The sequence below is a fragment of the Notothenia rossii genome (assembly GCF_949606895.1).
Source record: "Notothenia rossii genome assembly, chromosome: 11".
Taxonomy (NCBI): domain Eukaryota; kingdom Metazoa; phylum Chordata; class Actinopteri; order Perciformes; family Nototheniidae; genus Notothenia; species Notothenia rossii.
In genome coordinates this window covers 36,226,600-36,247,423 of record NC_136910.1, presented here as the reverse complement: position 1 = coordinate 36,247,423, position 20,824 = coordinate 36,226,600, and the positions used below count along the sequence as shown (strand labels likewise).

Genomic DNA, 20,824 nt, shown 5'->3' with positions numbered 1-20,824 from the left:
AAGATGAAACCTAACAATAAGAACCTTTATTTTGATAACTTCTCAGTCTAGTCACTTGTTTTTCTTTTCTCAGTTTCTCTACCCCCAAGACTCCTATTTGTTGATTCTGCAAAATAGCTCTCCTTCCCTTCCCTTTAATTCCCAAAAGCATGCTCACTCTCAGATCTGTGTGCCAATTAAAACAGCATTTGCTTCATTATCACATAGGCAACAACCCTTCTTGGAAATCAACCAACATCACTGCTGCTACACCATGCACATGAAACCCTCCTCTTTCACAAAATCACTCCTCCACACACACAAAACTCACATTACCTTTTTTTGGGGCACCATTTTATCCAGTGTGGAATGTATACCCCTTTAAAATATCTTAATCCAAAAAATGTACATCCAACACCAACTCCAAAGCAGCACAATAGGCTGAGGTTAGGCTACATCCACAGTTTCAGATTAGAAAGGCAGATTAGAGTGGGGAACAATGTCCGCTGACCCCTCGCGCTAACAAAGAAACTGCACAGTGGTAGCAAGTCATTCCAGATTGTCTTTGAGGAGAACAATTCCAGAAAGCAGGAGAGGAAGCGATGCAGCTCTGGATCCCTCACACACACATAACACACTGATATGAGGCCACGGCTGCACACAGCATTCAGGCTGAATGCTCCATCAGGCGTAAGGTGGAGGAAGTGGGATGGGGAGAGAGAGAGGGGAAAAGCAGAGGGAGGGGGGTTGAGAGGAGCAGAAATGACAGAAGAGGCGGGATTATATGGGAGGGGATTACATATAAGGGAAGGGGGGGGTGTCATACTGCTGCTGGGGCCTCATAAACCCTACACTTTACCATATTTCATATAAAAGTATAGCCTTTATGAAATACACTTTATGAACCGAGACACGACGAGTCATTCCAAGCTCATCATCGCTAACATCAGATGGGATAGAAGTTGCTCGAGGAAAAAATGGAAAAGTCATCAACAAAGCTTTTCTCCACCTCCAAGGGAAAGAGCTGATTAATAAATGATGAGTCTGAGTGGGGCGAGTATCAAAGACAACAACACATTATGTGAAAGTGTGTCAGATGAGAGCATACATTACATAGTCTGCCTGCTGTATTACATTAACCTCCTGCCTTCAACAATGACTAGCCCTGTACAGATTATTGTGCATTCTGCAAGTGATTTGGCACTAGCAACGGAAAACAGATCCAATGAGAGAAATCTGTGAGCAAAGTAAAGCAGAAAAGCATGTGAAGTGGGGGAGGAATAGTCAATCCATACTATTTTGGTCATTGTTTAATCACGCCCCGAGCAGAAATTCACATATGCGAGTACTTTTTTGTAGATATTGTTGGGTTTTCCATGTTTGGTCAACTAGTAAGTTGAAACGTTATTTGTTTACGTTTTATTGAACAGACAATAATAGTTAATTGAGAATGAGAATTAATTGAAATGTTGAGTAAAGGCCCGGACACACCAAGCTGACACCAAAGAACTGACACAGACGGACCCCCGACTGTTGTGTCGCCTCGCGTCTCTGCGTTTTGGCCATGTGTCGCACTGGAACACACCGCAAAGACTTCAGCCGACGGCCAAGAAGCCCGTACGAACTGCGCATGCGTGAGTGGCAATAATTCTCCTTACCAGCAGGCGGCGGTAGTGTGTATTTGTCATTCAAAAGAGGCAACAACCGGAAGACAGACTGCATGATATAAACAAACAACAAATAGCGTGTGCGTTCCATTTTCACTCTACAGCGAGAAGCTCATGGGGCTTTCCCGAACCTGTGTCGAGAGCTGGAGCTAAATGAAATATCAGATTTGCCTTCTTAATAGTTTGTTTGGGTCTCTCACTTCCGTTTCGCTTCTCATGCACTGATTCGCTAAGCTGAACAGCCAATCATAGTGATTTCTTTGGCCGACAGCCTTTGGCCGACTGCCGTTTTTTTGGCCGAAAAGATGTCGGCATGGCTGAAAAGACACGACGGTGCAGGACACACCAATCTGAGTAGGGCGTGTCGGAGCTCATCGTCAGCCTGACGCCCATCGAAGGCCAAAATCGCCTTGGTGTGTCCGGGCCTTTAGAATGATGCTGAAGTGATGGTGTGAGTTTCTCTCATAACCTGGGACAGTTTGATAGTTTTATCTAAGGCTAAAGTTTGCATGTGTTTTCCTATTTACTTATATTGTGATGTTTGGTATTGACGCAAGACAACGTTCTCCCATTTGAAACAATAAGTAACCATACCCTGAAGAAAACCACACATTTGATATAAATCCATTCCAATTGAGCTATATTTCAGGCTATGATCTTTACTATGAATAGAAATATTTCAAAACTAAAGACAGAGGTAAAGACTAAATGACTCCCCCCGGCCCCCCTCCTCTGTAAAGCAATAGGAAAATAATGTCAGTAGGAATATATGAATTTCCAAACATGTTTAATGAATTCAGTAACTTCATTCTGCACTGCATGTAAATGATAGTGTCAGGTGTTCTGCCACAGTGCACTCATATTCAAACATGCAAAGGAATTCTGTAAACCCCCTCCGAGGGCCCCCCCGTACTGAAGACTAATAACTCCAGCTTCAAACTTCCCTTCTGTCATGTGCGGCCTCTGACACCTGACCTCGCTCCTGCAGGAGGGGGCTGGGGGGGGGGGGGGGGTCCCTGCAGGAAACCAACCCGCCCCTGTCTGCTTGTTATTTCAGGACAATCCCACTCACCCTGATGCATGTAGTGGTGTGCTAGTACATGGAGGAAAATAAATAAAACCGTGCAGCTAAATATTTTTTATTATCCAGGAAATTGGGAACAGGTTCAAACGGAGAACAAAGCAGACACTTAGCAGTTACTAAATATATGTCGTCTGTCCATATGTTCAGTAGGAAAACAAATACATGCCTGTTTAAGGATCAGCCCCCTGACCCCCCCCCTCCCCCACCTTTCCCAACTGCTGATGCAGATTATGCTGCAGTTTAATGTATTAGACTGTTAGTTAATCTGAACTAATGCACGTTATTTACCAATCCAGATCAAATCTCTTCTTTCCATCCACACTGACGGCCCTTTGACCTTCATCCCTACAACATAGAGGAGTCCTCTGTTCTCACGTAGCAGAATATAGCAACAAACACACTTTTACCACATTGTTTCACTAGTTTATTCATGCTACTACTGCTCGATTTTATTCTGACTTGATCTTAATTAAATGATTTAACCTTATACTGTTTTTTTGTTTTATTTGTTTGTTTTTGCCATGAAGCTCTTCATCTCTTTTTTTATTATTATATATTTTGTCCTACCTTCTGACTCTTTTGCCAACTTTGCATGTACCTTACTGTAAATGCTTTCATGTATTTGTTTGTGTACCATTTAGGAATGCAACTGTAAAAAGTGTAAACCTTACAGCAACTGAATATCTGATATTGAAATGTGCTACTACCGAGTACAATGTTGTAATCTAACTACGAAATGTATTGTACTGTAACATTTGACTTTGATCTGAACTGATAACTCCTCTTCCTTAAACACGACACCAGCATCTGTACCTGTCTGTGTGTTCTTTATTGTCCAGAAGGCAGTGATGTAACCATAACAGCAGCTAGGTTATTTGTATGTCTTCTAGGGCTGCACGATTTGGGGAAATAATCTAATTGCGATTTCTCTGACAAATATTGCGATTGTGATTCGATTTGCGATATTTGTTTTTAAGCGACTTAACGGAAGTTTATTGCAAAATGCGGCCATATCTCCGGCTAGGAAGGTCGCATCAACATGCTCCCGTCTCTAGCACCCCCACAGCCCGAGCTATGAGTGAAAGAACTAAACTTACATGAAACTTCCGTTGGGTTGCTTTAAAGTCAAGCTTCAGTTTAAGATTCACCCTGTAATAGATTAACATGTGATGGAGCATCACTAACCTGACTCAGATTCTTTGTTTCACCAAACCATCAAGGAAAGCTCCATTGGAAGCCATTTGGAAAGGGCAGGCACTTTCAAAAATACTTGGCAGGTGATTGGATCAATCCGTCTATCACCTTCTATCATGGGCCACTTCTGATTGGTTAACAATGGCTGATACATGTGGAGCACAGTACTTCTGATTGGTGTGGATGACTGACACACAAGACTTTGATAATCTCATCATTTAAAATTGCGATTTCGATTTAAAATGGATTAATCGTTGAGCCCTAATGTCTTCCTGTTCCTTCTGCCCTCCACCACAGAAGGCAGTAGAGAGTAATAGCACTACTAATACTAACTCTACTGCTGATGCTTTTTTTAAATCCTCAGCTGGTTTTAAAGACACAGAGTCTGAAATAAATGGAGCATGTAGAAGAAGTGTTCTCTGACCTGACCATAAATGTCCCAAGGACCGCTGGGCCTTACATAATACTGCACCTTTCAATGTTTTGTCTTTGTTGCAAAAAAAGCTGCTATGCAAGAACATTTTCAGCCATGATCTGACCAAGTCTTATTCTACTTGTCATTGCCTTCAAGAGCTATTAACGGTCATTGTTATTTTAGTGTGGATTAAAGGCAAGATATTGAAAACGTGGATAAAGACACATCAACAGAAAGAAAGTGAGGAGCAGTGTGAACTGAACATTTTCAATAACAATGCACTGCTTTTAAAACCTCTTCAAAATCGCTCCGGGGTCCACTGCTTTCTTTATTGCAGCTCTGCCACATCTGCAGAGGTCAGTGCGCTGCTCTGGTGATCACAAAATCAATTTGCCATTAAAACACAAAAGAAGAGGAGGAAGTGAGTCGTTTCATTGGTGGGGGGGGATGAATAGGACACCACTGACTAATAAGGTACAAATATGTAAATTAAGACAATTATTAATTCTTCCACATTTGCAAATCTGTGTGTAATACTTTAAATAATGCATACTGCTGGTAAGACATTAGGAAACTTATGTGGTTCAGCCCTTCTTCAATGTTGCTCTGTTGCCGTCATTGCTTCGCTGACTAAAAACAAAAAATATTTAACTTTCCAAAAGTGGTCTTCAAGCTCTCACAACTAAATTTCTAACTCCCCTAACTTCACTTCAAGCTTTCAGGTTGTGTCAGTGGTATCTATATGACGTCTGACAGGAAACCTGAGGAGACAAAGGAAATTAAACAAATGTTCTGGAGGAAGGACAATAGGACAAGAGGCCTTCAGATCCCTTTGTCTTTGTTGAATGGCTAAGTGTGTGGAGTAGGACAGTAGGACAGACTGAAACTTTACTGTCCCAAGGCGAGTATAATGACCTGGAGTCCACATTTGTTGATTAAGATTTAAGAAAGAAAAATGGTGTGACAGAAACTATAGTGGAAGGAATTAATGTGAAACCTATACCTACTTAGTTTAAAGAGTTATAATAGAAGTTTTAAGTGTGTTTTTGTATCAGATGTGGGTCGTAAGAGATCACATATTATCAGGATTATGTAAAGACATCACAAAAAATTGGTTGCTTAATATATTATTTCGGATTCCATTGAAAATTGAAGTTTAAGTACTTCTCTGAGGTTTACAATTCCTAAAGTATTCAGATAAGATAACTTTGTTTTTACCACTTGATAACGTTTCTAATTACAAAAATGGCCATGGAATTTGAATTCAGTGACTGACTACACTGCAAAGTTTTGATGCGCTTGTCTATTGGAACTATTACGGTAAACATGAAGGTGTTATTGCAGGACACTTGTTAGCTAACAAAGCCCAAACTGCAGTGAGATGAGGGGGGTGAGGAGGAGAGAGCATTCATCCAAACGTGGTCATTAGGCTGTGAGTGTCTGCCAAATAAAATCATAAACAAGTAGCCCAATTGTTCTCAAAACTAGCCCAGCCTCCGTGATTAAACCATGGCGGCAGAAAACGTCTAATGCTATGGAGTTGTTCTAGTAATTAATGATCCATGATTCTTGCAGACCATGGCAGACACCAGAGAGATGAATCTACTGTCCTCCATGAGTGGGTCAATGCACGCTCCACTGTGGCTCAGGACGGTGGGCGTCCTGCAGGGAGAACAAATATTTGGGGGAGATGCCAAACCCTCTCTGGAACACACACTGCGCTTTGTAGAAGACAGCGGGGCGGAACAATGGCTCCACAGCCCGGTGTATTAACCCATGTGTCAGAGAGGAGTACCATGAAATAGGACAGTAGCCTCACGCACACCAACACGCTCGTGCACACACATAAACACCGAGCGATGAGGCATGGCTGCTTAATGCTGCTCTAAGCTATTTCTCTTTGGCCTATTAAAGGGCAAGAAGTGTTTCTCAGCCACCTACCACCCACCATGAGTGGCAATTTCACACATGAAAGCAAAAGAAGCAACAAGAGCTGGAATTATAAGAGGGCCAATCAAGTAGACAATTGATGGAAATAATAACGACAACTACCTTGATGATCATGTGATTTTCCGTGCAAAAATGTCAGGAAATTCTATTTTCAGCTTCTTGAATATGGAGATTTCCAAATGAATACTTTTGGGTTTTCAATGGCAAAACAAGACATCAGTGACATCATCTTTGACTTGGAACCATTTTTTAGAATGTCCAACCCAGACCTTTTATCGACCGAAGAAAAAAAATCAGCAGGCAATTATCACTATGAAAATAAGCCAATGGGGCCATACACATATCAAACTGCGAGGTAAGTTTATTACATGTTTGGTTTTAGTATCTTTGGTGCACCATACACTCATTTGAGGCTGGATTACTGTATTTGACCTCAATACTGACCCATCACTAACAAGTAGACTTACATTTTCAGACACTCCCACTGACAAGGATCAGTTACCAACTGCCTGATGTTAGGTAATGATATTCATGCAAAATATTCCTCTGAATGTACAAAACAAACACATGCCCACTGTGAAACGCACACATGTATGTACACACAACAACGCTCTGCAAGATATGAGCAGCTGTTTTGGGCAGTGGGTGACCTTATGTGTAAGAGCGCTTGTTTGCATGCCATGCAGATATTTATAGAAACAACTCCTCTGCCGGTCTGAAATCTAAGAATGTGTGTTGGTGTATACACACGTGTATCATGCTTCCCTGTCCATAAAACATGTCTTCTCCTTGCCTGCCTGTGCAAGACCCCTGTACCGTTTAATCCCGCCACTACCTCTTAGCATATTGGTCCAGAGCAGCTTCATGTATGAGTAATTGGTTCACTTGATTAGAAAGACCAGCCCTTCTTTCAACGGTTAAGCAACAGGAAGTTGCCGCCTCTCAGTTGTGAGTCATAGTAACGGGAAGGGTAGTCAACTCATTCATGGTCTCAAAAAGAAACTTTTACTGCAGCATTGTTCTCCGCCCTTGTAAAAGTTTAAAAAGCTGCCATCTAACAAGTGCTCCTTGTAATTTGTTTCAACGACCACAGCCTTTATTGCCTGACTAATAATGCTAATTTAAATTACAGGAGTACATTTTCAAAAATCAACAATGTCTCTGCTCACTTACTTCACTAGTCATCTTCATTTGCAGTAGCACCTGCAGATACTCTTCATAAGGACTCAGCTGCTGCTCTTCCTTTTGCTCCTCCGTTTCAGATTTCCCAGAACGAACATTGTCCAGGGAAATGAAAAACTCACTTTTTCTGCGCAACATTGTGACAGTTTTCATGCAACAACAAAGTGGAAAAAACAAGCTCCGGACCAAGTTAATCCATCTCGAGGAGTACAACACGAGAGAAGAAGTCTTGATTTAGCAAAGCAGTGTTCACAGATTTAAGATCCTGGACATAGTAATGCAAATATTGGAGCCAAATATTTCCAATTTCCTGGTATGTGAAGAACAAATTCACCAATAGAGCACAGAACTAAAGGTACAATGAGAGCGACCACCACATATGTTGCGAGTTCCAGCACAGAGCTTGATAAAATGACCATTAATCTGATTACTACACCTCCCTCCTTACTACTTGAGCCACCCAATAGGACGCCGTGGCTCTGTGGATTAATCCTGCCAGGCCAGAAAACACACTTTAGCCATTGTTCTTGTTGAGCTGTTTTTGTCCTTTTGGGGGGGATAAAGCTCTTTAAATCTTATATAACACATTCTCTGGAATGAAACTAAAGGTATTGAACTTAATATGAGAGAACCGCAATGAGTCTTTATAAAGTAAACTGCTACAACTTGGCAAGATATTGGGTAGTTAATTCAGTGATAGATAAAGTAATCCAGATTTGACTGAGATAACCCATAAGCTTGATAACACTTTGATGGATATGAAGGGGTGAAAAAAGGGGGGTTATTTATGGAGAAATTAATCTGTATCAGTACAACGACACTGTCTGACTGAATCAAAGCTTTGGCTAAATAAATAAAAGTTACCAGACTTCAGTGGACTTTATATTCCAACCTGCTAACTTGTCTGTTATGTGATAACGTAATCAAAAAATATTGGAAGCTAAAATATTGATATCCGATTTTCCCGACTCCTAGACAGCAGTATCAGACTCCAATATCAAGCGGGTAAATATTAAGTAATGGCATAAAACATGTTAAAGGTTCCATGTCATGCTTTTCCGGTTATTACCCGTCCCCTTATGTGTTATGAAGGTTTTTCTGCATGTAAACGGTATGAAGAGTCACCAACCCTCAAAGTAAACCCTGTAGGGAGTAAAACTCTAACACAGAAAATACCTGCTGCCCCAAAACGCCTCGTTGGAGATTTTCTCAATTTTTTCTTCCGGGAACCAAGTGACGTAACGACGACCCCTCCGTGGATTGGTCAAGATGGACCAATCCGTGGAGCCGTTACGCTACGTCCACGGAGCCGTTACGTTTACCTTCCTCACACACACACACTCAATCTCTTCTCAGCTGCAGGCTGCGGGTGTGTATACCTCAACAATGGAATTATGATCAGTAGAAATGGCCATGAAATGGGGCCTTTAAAGATCACTTTACCCCTAAAAGATCCTTTCTATATCAATGAGTTACTGTGCCCGTGTTACTGGGAAGGGATTAACGCTTGAGGGGCGAGTCAACACTGTGTTCAGTGTCTCCCTGCTCAGCTGTCCCCTCATGGTACTGTACATGGTTCAGGTGAGTCTATTGCCATGGCACTCAAGCTATGTGCATGTCTCCGGCAGTCCTTTTTCCGCTGAAGAATAACCATGATTTGAACGTATAATAACTGCAGGTTCTCTTGCTCAAAAAGTCAAAATACTACCTTTGTGATTACTATACTTCCTTGCCAATAGCTGTCATTCTTTTAATCACACAGCTGCCGAGGAACTTGATGGGAAAAAACATACAAACAAACTGCACTAGCATATAATTAAGCCTGCAGGCCAACATGATGGTGGTAAATGAGAGACTAGATTAAAATGAGTTTTGCACTCAGACCCAACTGTGTGTGTTGCTCACGGCTTCAGTTCATAAATAGATCTGAGTGACGCCGAGCTGCCTGTTTCTGTCCGCCTGATGCAAGGCTTCTCTTCTCGCCATGGCTCTCTACTCTCTGCCTCCACACTTTAACAACTCCGCTTCAGATGGCCAGAGTCAAATCTCTCCCTTGAGGATTAGCTCATCTGGCTTTGTGCCAACAATGTATTGCATTTTTCTTCTCTTGTTTCCTCTCTAGGAATACAGGAGTGTGGTACTACTTTTCTGGGTTCCTGGTGCAGTGTTACCCCTTCTCATACACTTCTTATTCAATTTAGATACTGCAGAAAGGCATAAAGTAAGATTAAAGCCATGCAGCCAAGTGCAGCTGGTACAGCCAATGAGTAGGGTTTGCTATTTTTAACCAGAGCATTGTATTTCGCTGAAAAGGTCTGCTGATGTTAACTCAGATAAACTAGCATGGCTAAATCTATGATGAAGAGAACCCTCCCCTACTCAAATTAAGTGAGGGATATTTGACTTTAAACTAAATGGTCTTAAATAACAGGGGTAGGCAACCTTTTCATATCAAGTGCCATTTCTTGCGAGTCAGTGTGATATCTACATTAAGGTACAATTTGGTTTCATTTTGACACAACATCAAATTAAATATCTAAAAGATCTTTAATTGTATTCCTTTTATCAAAATTGTCCAATTATCAGGACATTTTAATTATAAGAGCACTTTACAAGAAGGCTGCCATCTTTATGACATTTCCACATCAGAGTTGAAATCATAAACCCAATTTTCCACCAATCTCTTTCATAGGAAATGCACTTCTTTTGAATGAATCAAGCTAGCTTAAATGACAGGTTGTGGAACTGAAATGGCTGTGAAAGAGTTCATTTAGCATGTGAATGAGAGTGTACTTCAACTTTCCTCAAAAAGCTCTTTTGAACACTAACTACCCCTTGGTTTAGCTACCACAATGGTGGCATAATGCCTAAGGTTGCCTTCGCCAGTTATGGAATAAGACACTTAAATATATGGAGTTAAGCTTTAGGGGTGGGCGACATTATGTCTGATCATCTTCTTCATCTTCTCTCTCTGCTATTTTAGATTATTGGCTTCTTTTGTTCTACCGTCAGAGAAGCCAACAGATGAACCTTCTAAAAACACACAAGCACTTTGAGTCTGTAGCTATTCTCTCTTGCTAACAACAAAAGAGTTGTATGCTGATGCTATAAATATTCACGATCCTTTATGGAGGGGAGACATCTCAAATGACTTGGTAAGCAAGTCTATTCACCGAATCATCAAAATGAGCTGAAATATCTTTGGGTTTTTCCTGGAAGCAATTCTCTGAATTGGGTGGCAGCACTTTAACTCCACCCTGACATGTCTCATCTCAGGATATGAGTAAACATTTCTTAAGAGGCTTCAAGCTGGAACCTCATCTTAGAGAAACCTAGATTTGCATTTTCATGTGTCACCCAGTGTTTTCTATTTCAATGTAGTAACAGCATACTCTTAAACCATGGAAACGTATTAAAGAGGACATATTATGCTCATTTTCAGGTTAATATTTGTAGTGTGTCTACTGTGTGTGTTGGAGAGGGAACACAGCCAGAACCCCAGAGGAAGTGATAGATATTAAACCAAATGCCTTTAACTGCCTAAACAATTCACTAATACAATCAAAAACTCCAGCCATCATGTACATTGATAAATATCCAGTCTCTATCATAAAAAACGTCTAAATGAAGATGGATAATCCTGCTGAAGCAAATAGGTTTTGACGTCCTGCAGATTGGAGAGCACTAACAGACCACAATGATGTAGTATGATGCCAAGAAGCCTCCTCAAGCCCACACAGCCTCTCAATAATCACAACAATGTGATTCTCTCACTGTGAGAGAACAAAGCTGAGAAATCTAGAAGAAGAAAGTTAACTGAGGACGAGCTCGGTATCCATCGGTTTCACAGAGGCAATTACAGGAGAGGGGAGTGAGTCAGAGTGATGAAAGCTGTATTGAGAAAAAAAAGGAGCAAATGAGGAAATGTGAAAAAAGGCAAGAGTGGGCTGCTGGAGTGAAAGCTGGTCATTTCTCCAGCAGTTAAAATATTCTTAAGCAGTGGGAGACAAGTGTGTAACTGCATGGCTGCACAAGCCTGTTTTCTTTATGGCTTTGAATCATTTCACATCAAGCAGCCGTAAAGTAACTGCTACATACAAAACGCTTCACATGGTGCCCACAATGTCCACTGACCACATCGGGTATGACATCTTCTCCTCCCTGAGATTTTAGGAAGAAAAAAAACAGACCAGCACTGTCCCACAAGCAGCAAACCCACGGTCTGGCCTCAAACATTCCCTGGCTTGATGATCACCATAGAGGACAGATGGAGGATTGAGATACCAGAGCTAATAAAATGTGCAACAGTATCTTTAGTTCTTCACCACGCGTACATCTGGGCTATCACTATGTGCTCTTTAGGGATAATAAACACACACTGACCAAATACTCCAGATGTCAAATCGGTATTAAAATAAAACTATCTTTGCATTCAGTCCAAACATGTAACATTTACTTCACACACTAAATGTTTATTAGTTGTTGTGTACAGGACGATATGAGCTTGTTTCTAGGGATGCACAAAATGTAATTCCGGCCCATACTTTCATACTTATTTCATGAATTGTCTATTAAACACACTTTTTTGGGTGCACCTACCTAATTGCAGAGAAGATCAAGACTCTTTTGTAATGAAATAAACATATTATTATTAGGGCTGTGAAACGATTAACATTTTTAATCAGATTAATCACAGCTTAAAAATGTATTAATCATGATTAATCACCATTCGAACTATGTCCAAAATATGCCATTTCTTTATGTATATTGTTGTAGGAATGGAAAGATAAATGAAAGAAGGCGGATATATCCATTTAACATACAGTATGCATGTATGTTTATTATAACATTGTTCTGTGTGTCAAAATGAAAGACAGCCCACACACCTATCAATCATCAAACCGTGGGGTCTTATTACATTACGTGTTGATTTCTATCAACACGTAATGTTGTATCGATGTATACTGCATAGAGATGCACTACAGCAAAAGTATTCTCCGTCGGGACTTCCTGCAACAACACCACGCCGTTATCTTGATTCTGATTGGCCAGAAAACATTATCAAAGATGTTCTATTGAGAAGACCATCACTACGTGACAAAAGTTTTCAAAACCGTTTCTGGTCTTCGGTATTTCCAGACAAGTGGCTACTGAAATCAATCTTACTAACTGCTGTCTGTGCAATTCTCGGCGCGAGTTGGCGGACTTTATTTTGCTTACATTAACATCATTTTTCATGGTGGGGCTAAGCCATTTCTTGGTATGGGTGTAGCCTACCACAGCCATACCCTGGCGCTGCCACTGGTGGGATGTATGGGGCGAGCCATTCTGCACATGCGTTAAATGCGTTAAATATTTTAACGCAATTAATTCACAAAATTAATTACCGCCGTTAACGCGATAATTTTGACAGCATTAATTATTATCAATCTTTATCATGATTAACCAATGAATAAAACCTCCAAATTTGTTTTTTTTAATTGTTCTTGATACATGCGCATATGTCATATTGCTGGAAATGATCATAGCCAGAAAGCGATACAGATGATACTACAAAAAATTCATGAACAAATATTATATTCTGCCAATTCTATGGCTTTTTTCACTGCTTACTTCTCTTATTCTATGCAAACACAATCACTTCACTACTACAAGCTACACAATGACCTCCACAATGAGGCGCACTGAGGCCTGAAAGCATCAGCAGGTGAAATGGAGATGTTGCAGAGAAAAAAGGATGTAGCCCTGTGTTCATCCTTCACCTTGAACAGTCGTAAAACCGAGCAGACGATCACTGAGCTGATGTTCCTCCATTACTCTGTGGAGGGAAACTCAATGCTGACACAGCCTCAGGAACGAATGACACCTACAGTATGTAGTACAATATAACAGTCATTAGGAGAACATGGAAGGGGAGGGGGCTCAGATGACAAAATGTCAGAGTGTGTGTGAGATCAGCAGCTGTATAATATCCACTGTCACAGTCACAGCAATGATTAGAGGGCGACTTTACAAATACCAGAAGAGGCAATGATGATTCCAGATGAAAGGTTGCCACACAGGGTGTTCCTCAATGTCGAGTAAAGCTGCTCCAGAGCCACTATTTCAAGCATACTACGTCATCGAGTGCCGCCGAAGGACTGTTCCAATGTCCAGCATACTTGGAATTCTACCGAGCCCGGCGTACTTCGTAGCGAGAAATTTCGAGGCTGCACATGTGTAGACTCTGCGGTCTTAAAATCCCCACAATGCTTTGCGCACGGACCAATTTCCCCAAATCTGTGGCGGAAAATGTAAGGCGGGGCCTCTCATATGACGTACACCTGCACATTTGCTCGCCTGTTCCACTCTTCGTTTTCCGAATGCCAGGAAGTATTCTTGCCTCGCTTCTGAAGTGCCTTGGAAGACATGTGCTACCAAGCAAGCGTATTCGACATTGAGAAACGCCCACAGTGTACCTGTACCAGTAGGTATGTGGTTGAAAGGATTGAGTCACCTTTTCATGGATACAATAACTAAATGGCCCAGAGCCCTTCTATCGGGATGCAAGAGCACTATTATGGTAAGATACAAACTGGTGTACAAAGAATCTACAAAAATCCATCACATTTTAGAAGCAACACAAATCTGTCATATTTCTGCAGTCAAAAGAGATGTCTTTAAATATCTTGTTTTGTCCCACCAAACACAAATATATTCCATATACTACAATGTTAAGAGAAAAGAGGCAGCCAATTAAAGAGACAATGACAATTGTATATTGCTTACATTTTAAGATATAGTGGCAGATTGATGTTGTAGTTTCTACCTCCACATATAAATATCAGAGGATAGTCAATTAGCTTAGGTAAGAAAGGTCGGTACCACTTTACAATAAGACTACCCTTATAAAGGATTCATAAAGGGTTTATAATTAGGTTGTAAACACTTTATTCATCATTAAGAACCATTTATAAACCAGTTCTAACATAGTTTTCATACATCAACACTGGCTCACTATTTGGCAAGATGACTAGGCCTTATATTGGCTACTTAGCGAGAATCAACTCAGTGAACAACAGATACCAAGGCTGCCGGCTGATGAAGGCGACAAAGTAAGCTAGGTAGCCAATATAAGACTTAGCAGTACAGATACATGTGGGCTCACTAATTGGCAAGCAACCGGTCCCAGTTGCCCTGTTTATCTCAAGTCTTATAAAAGCTTATTAATGATTTATAAAGCGTTCACAACCTAATTAATAAATTAATTACAAACTATTCGTAAACCCTTTATAAGGGCAGTCTTATTGTAAAGTGGTACCGAAAGGTCTTTCCTTATCTTATAATTTAAAGTACTTTCAAAATATTGATTTTGTTACTGAAGTATTTTACAAAAACAACACTACTTTCAAACTGTATTTTGAGAACCCAAGCAAACAAGGATAGCCTTATTAGACAAGAGAGAATCCCTTTTTTTATTTCATTTATCTGCATGTATTACATGTGTCAATTGAAATACCCCTCCTCTCTTTCTGGTCCTCTCCCCGGGGTGCAGTCTTTACCATGATGGAGGTTCAAAGACTGAAGAGATAAGGGCCTCTCTAAGGGCTCACTGAGCCAGCAGGTGGGTGGTGATGAGTATAAGATGTAATGGGGGGGTGAAGGGATGTCTGTTGTAGACTGCTAAAGGTTTCAGACTCAGAACACCCCCCCTGACTTCATCACACTGACAGAGGGAAACAAACTAGCTCAGGTTTCAGTGCTGGAAGTGGCCTGAATGTCAAGTAATCAGCAGGGGGGGAGGCTGACCCCGGGGGGGGTCGAGGTACAATACAGAGGAAATCTCCATCTAACACTGGCTGTTTCATAAGAACACCACCAGGAGACCACCAGGAGACCCTCCCTGATATCTGCTGTGAATGCATCCCCACAAAACAACACCATGAGGTTTAGACTTCTGCCTGCTCCCCTCTGGAAAAGTCTGGAGCCCCAGTTAATGACATGAGAGAAACAAGTGGCATTTAAAAAGCCTCTGCAGACAATGGCACTTTCCCTTCTCAAAAGGGCGATGGTTAACAGAGAAGAGTGTGCCTACAATTGAAAATCTCTCAAGCTGTCCCCAAAGGCAAGGCAGATATTTGCGACTCAAAATGTGTGAATACTACAATTAACAATTATTATATTAACAATTATTTCATTCTTCAGGCTATTCAATTAATTGTTTGATCTATAACATGTCAGAAAATGGTGGAAAATGTTCAGCCCGGTTTATAGAGTCAAAGACGTTTTCTTTAAATGTTGTGTCAGTCTAATGTGAAATAAAATCAAAGATCACTGGCATTTTTTAATGAAAAAATTATTTAACGGTGAACCGATTATAAAAGATTGTCGGTAATACTTTTCTGTCTAGCAACTTGCTTGGATGAATCTACTGATCATTGCGACTTTAGAGCAGAACAAACACCGTAACACACTAATGTAACAAAGCATGGTTCAGTTAAGGGCAATATGTCGACCTATTTGCCTAAAGCTACTGCCGAAGACCCCGATGCATCTGAACTTACCTTAAGCTGCTGCTCTTTGAGAAAAGTTTCAACCATGTTTCCTTATCAATAAGTCGTATGATAGGACAAGATCCTTTTACATCCTATAGAAAGAACATTTAGTGGGATCCTGTGTGCAACTGCCAGAAAAGTAGCTCACATCCAGTTCCCAAATCAGCCACACAAGAGAAGTGAAACATTCAAGGTGTGTCATAATGGAAAGGTGTACTAGTCCCTTTGTTTGACGTAAAACCTGAGAACCAAGGTTTAACTTCCTTTTTTGTGTTCCAAGCTACTATGGATGGTTGATATTTAGTCTATGTGTGTGCCACAAAATAACGTTGGCCCTCTGCTGCGTACAGTGCCAGCTAGACCTGACACCTGAGCCCTCAAGAGGAAATACTTCCGTCATGTTGCGGTCTCCCTTTCTTCGAAATGTCTAAAACAAGCTCAGCTAATTCGATCTAGAGTGGTTATTTTAGGTGTGATGCCGCTGTCGTTAGTTGTAAAATAGTCCTTTTTGGGTGTTTTTTTGCCCCCTGTTCAGCTGAGAAACAGTCACATGTCTGAACCACATTTTACTTCCTTGTTTCTTGGTTGCATTTGTACATGTTTTTTTTTAAGGGGCTTGGGGTCCTTACTGTGCATACACGTGATCTTTAACATTCTTTCAATGTCAGGTCAGAGTTGGAGTCTCTTTAAGCAAACAATGCTTTTGCAACACTTCTAAAAGACACCTTGATTGTAATGTTAGAGCTCAGCTCAGTGTTGGTCATCATTTAATGGCGGCTAACATTCCCACAGTCTTCACCAAGTAGATGGTGAAGACTGTAATCATTACTGTGATGTTGCCCAGAAGGCATTCAGCATTTTGGAGTCTATCAGCTGACTGGTGCTTTACTCATGACTTCCCATAACAGGTCTCTATTGAAATTAACTTTAAATCCCATGCTTCTAACTTTATAAACCAGTACTATATCACAGCAAGACCGGTTTGCACTGCTTCACCAGAGCGAAAGATGAGTGTGTAAGAGGTTGAGAAACGAGTGTGACTTTACTTCCTGACATATCATTTGGTTTCCTGTTAACAGCGAGGAACCACAGTGAGCAAGATAAAATGTGAGGGGCCTAATCGTACATCTGTAATGGCGCTTCATCTCATTTATCAGAAAACTAAACTAAATATAGACAGCACAATCAAAGCAAGTTGAGATTGTCGATTTTCCCTTTAAACGCCTGAGTTCAGTATAATAATGTTGAGTAGAATTTTGTATCTGAATGATTTAGGAGAGGAACTTTCTGTTATATTATTATATTCAGCGGTGTCTCACAGAAATATATCACGGGTCGTTCCTTCCTGCAGCAGTAAGGCTGTAATGGTGCGTTCACACCGGACGCGATGCGATTTTTGGGGGTGGCGCGATTACATGTAAAGTCAATGCAGAAACGCGGACAGACGCGAATTCGCTCCGACGGCACGCATGAAGCGGTTGATGCGAATGCCGCGGCGCGATTGAGGCGACTGGAGGCGGCCGCGACAACTGCTCGAGTTAACATTTTTCAGCTTGAGCTTCAAATTCGCGTGACACGATCTCGCGGTAGCCAATCAGCAGTGAGGATCTCAGCCTGCCGTCACTGACGTTGAACCAGAAAACCACAACATCAGCCATTAGCTGTTAGCACACAGAGCTCACAGCTCCTCATATCTGTTCAGAAACTGGACAAAAGTTAAACAAGTGCAAACCACAGATTATAATGGCGAATACAGTCAATGGTTTATTTTTGTCTGTAGGCCGTTATTGTGAGTTTGGACGGAGCAGCTACAATGTTAGCTTAGCCTGATCGATCCGATCTCCATTCAGAAAACACGCATTTTAAAAGGTTTTTCTCCTGCCGTCTGTCTGCAGACTTGTCAAAGCATTAATTAATGTTTTTTACTAAACGGTATCAGTATGTTGTTACTTCTGCATCATTTTGAAACGTGTATTACAATTAAATCACGGTAAAATATGTTCATTTAGTTGTAGTTGTAGCCCCCCAGCCAGCGCGTCTTGTTTGAATGATGCCAGTAAACACAGCTGACAGCCGCGGTGAAACTCGAGCGTTTAGAGCAATGTGATAAGAGCGAAGCGAATATTCGCATCGCGTCCCCTTGTAGACCACCCCCATAGACTGGAATACCCCTGATGTGAAATAACACAGTCTGATTATATAAAACGTTGTGCTATACATGCAAGTGCAATATAACCTTCTGCAATTTCACACTTATTACCATGGTGTACATATCTGCTATTTTGATTTAGATTTTTACTTATTTTGCTATTAATAACGTGTGCATTAGCCATTTCAAAAAAAAATCCTCATTTTATCTGCTGTTGTAATAATGTGAATTAGGGCTGCTCAATTAATCGTATTTTAATCGCAATTACGATTATGGCTTGCAAGGATTACGAAAACAACGTAATTGAAATATTATTATTTTTTTGGGTTTTTCAGTTTAGTTATACTTAAAGTTCAGGGTAATCAACTGTTAAAAATATACTGTTTAAATTGTTTTTCTCCAATAAATTGATGTTTTCAAAGTAAATGGATAATCGTTTTTAATAATCGTGAATTATTGACCCAAATAATCGAGATTATGATTTTTGCCATAATTGAGCAACCCTAGTTTCTAGAAAATAATCTTTAAGAGATGACATAAGCAGCCCTACCAGCATTTGCCATTGTGGCCAAAACATTTTTATTTGGTCTTAAATTGTAGTTCAACATTTATTTCCTGTTACTTCTGGACCATGACGGTGGGCCAGCCTTTAATGTTTAACTGAGTGGAATATGTTGAATATGTTTTACCAAAATGTTGGCTATATTTTAAGGAGTTTTCAGGTTGTGACAGTGCACTACAACATGTTTGTTGATCTTGTTTATTGGTATTTATTATTTTTGAAATTATTTATTTAAATGTAGATATGAATGTATAATTTATTTTATTTTATTTTGTATTGGTTTTTCAGTTGATTACCCTGAACGTGTAATTCAACAGTTAAAAAGTTCAAATTATTATTTGTATTATTTGTTTTAAAATACAATAAATGGATGTTTTCAAAGTCAATGAGTAATCGCATTTAATAATCGCAATTACAATTATTGACCCAAATAATCGAGATTATGATTTTTGCCATAATCGAGCAGCCCTAATGTGAATGTCCCCGTTGTGGGACGAATAAAGGATTTCTGATTCTGCAGTGCAAGTGAATAAATCAACTAGTTGATCGGCAGAAAATTAACCCAGAAATTGGTCTCAGAATCATTACAGTTTTTTGTTTTTTTTTATGACAAATGCCAAACATTTGCTGATTTCAGCTCCAAAAATGTGAGGATGTTCTCTCATATGCCAATGTAACCTATTTATTTGGGGTTTTTGACTCATAGTATGACAAAACAAACAATGGGAAGACATCATCCAACACATTTCAAAATGTTTTAACATTTCAAATCAATTGATCTGCCAATTAGTTGTAGTCATAAGTCCTACATATAACTACTAAGTATTTGTAGTATAACTCACAACATCCTGCCCTTGCTCTGCAGAAATATCTGGGTTGGGGCAAAAAGAAATCAAGCTGTGTGCACTCTCCAGTTGCATAATCCACCTGTAGAGTATTGCTCCGCTCTGTCAACTGCCCATTTGTGGCAGGGCCTGAGATTAAAGGAACAAGTGTCTGGATTTCATTCAGCCCCGCTACAGAAAAAGAGCCAGCATCTGGTTGTGATACATTACTCAGCAAAAGCTCAGTCTCTATTTAAAAAAGGTTCAAATGTTTTCCAGACTTAAGGTACACATGAAAAGCCTGCAGAATGTCTCCAGGCTACGGTCGCTTTGCATCAGTACCTGGGTCGCAGTGTTCTTCGGTCAAGCATTACAGAAATACACTGACATGAGTGGGAAAACGCAAGAATGTGGGAGTACTAGCTGTTTTCACTGTGAACTTTGGACCAGGTAAATTACTGGAGAATTCAGGGGAGGGCATTCCCCTCCCTTTTTTCTTAGAAAGGAAAACACATCCCATAATTTAACTATCTCCAGGCCCCTTTGCTGTTTTGTAGAAAAGGGAAAAACGCGCTCCAAACTGCAGAAGGGAGATCAAATGTACAGTAGCATTGTTGTTTACCTACAGATCGTAAGTTTAAGACAATACAATGGACCCTTCCTGCCGGGTCAAATGCAAACTCCATGTAGTAACCTGCAGGCAAACACATGCATGTTTGCACTGACACACAAACACGTTAAACATACCATCAGTCAAACTCAAGGTGTAATGATCCTGCAACAACATGCCAGCTCCCCTGCAGAATGACAGCTTTTATTATACAGTGGATCATTGCCACAACCAAATAACAACAATGAGCTACTGAATCAAGCCCTAACAACAGGAATTCCTCTCGCCACAGCTGCTTATTATCAAGCCGTAAAAATAGTCCGACACAGTCCTATAATCTTCATTATTCCCATGGTGTAGTTTACAATGCAATGCCGTAAACGTCTGAGTATCTTTGTGTCTGAATAAAGTGAAATACCACTGACACAGTGTCTAGATTGCACAGGAATTTGTTGTAGTAAGGTCACCAGGCTTCTACTTTGTTTCTATAGGGGCTCACAGAATGCCTGATCAACCAAATAAAACATTCATAAGATATCAGGTCATTCCTGGTCCCTTTGATTTTGTGTGCGGGTTTAGGTTACTCATTGAATTGAAATGCAAGTGGTGTTCAATCCAAGACCAACCTATCTGATATTTCCCTTTGTAGCTTTATAAATAGTTTACAAACCACA

At 40.4% G+C, this 20,824-nt stretch overlaps 1 protein-coding gene across 2 annotated transcripts in view; it reads right to left on the bottom strand.

The window, feature by feature from the left end:
- The window catches only part of fnbp1b (formin binding protein 1b), a 73,907-nt gene that overhangs the window by 51,620 nt on the left and 1,463 nt on the right, over window positions 1-20,824 (bottom strand). Inside the window, exon 1 of one of the 2 annotated variants that reach the window (XM_079658276.1) lies at window positions 316-627. The exons of the other annotated variant lie outside the window; for it this stretch is intronic. Coding sequence (XP_079514402.1) covers window positions 316-333 — 18 coding nt within the window. The 5' untranslated portion in view covers window positions 334-627. Of the gene's footprint in view, window positions 1-315; window positions 628-20,824 lie in introns of those variants that run through there. 2 annotated transcript variants of the gene reach the window in all.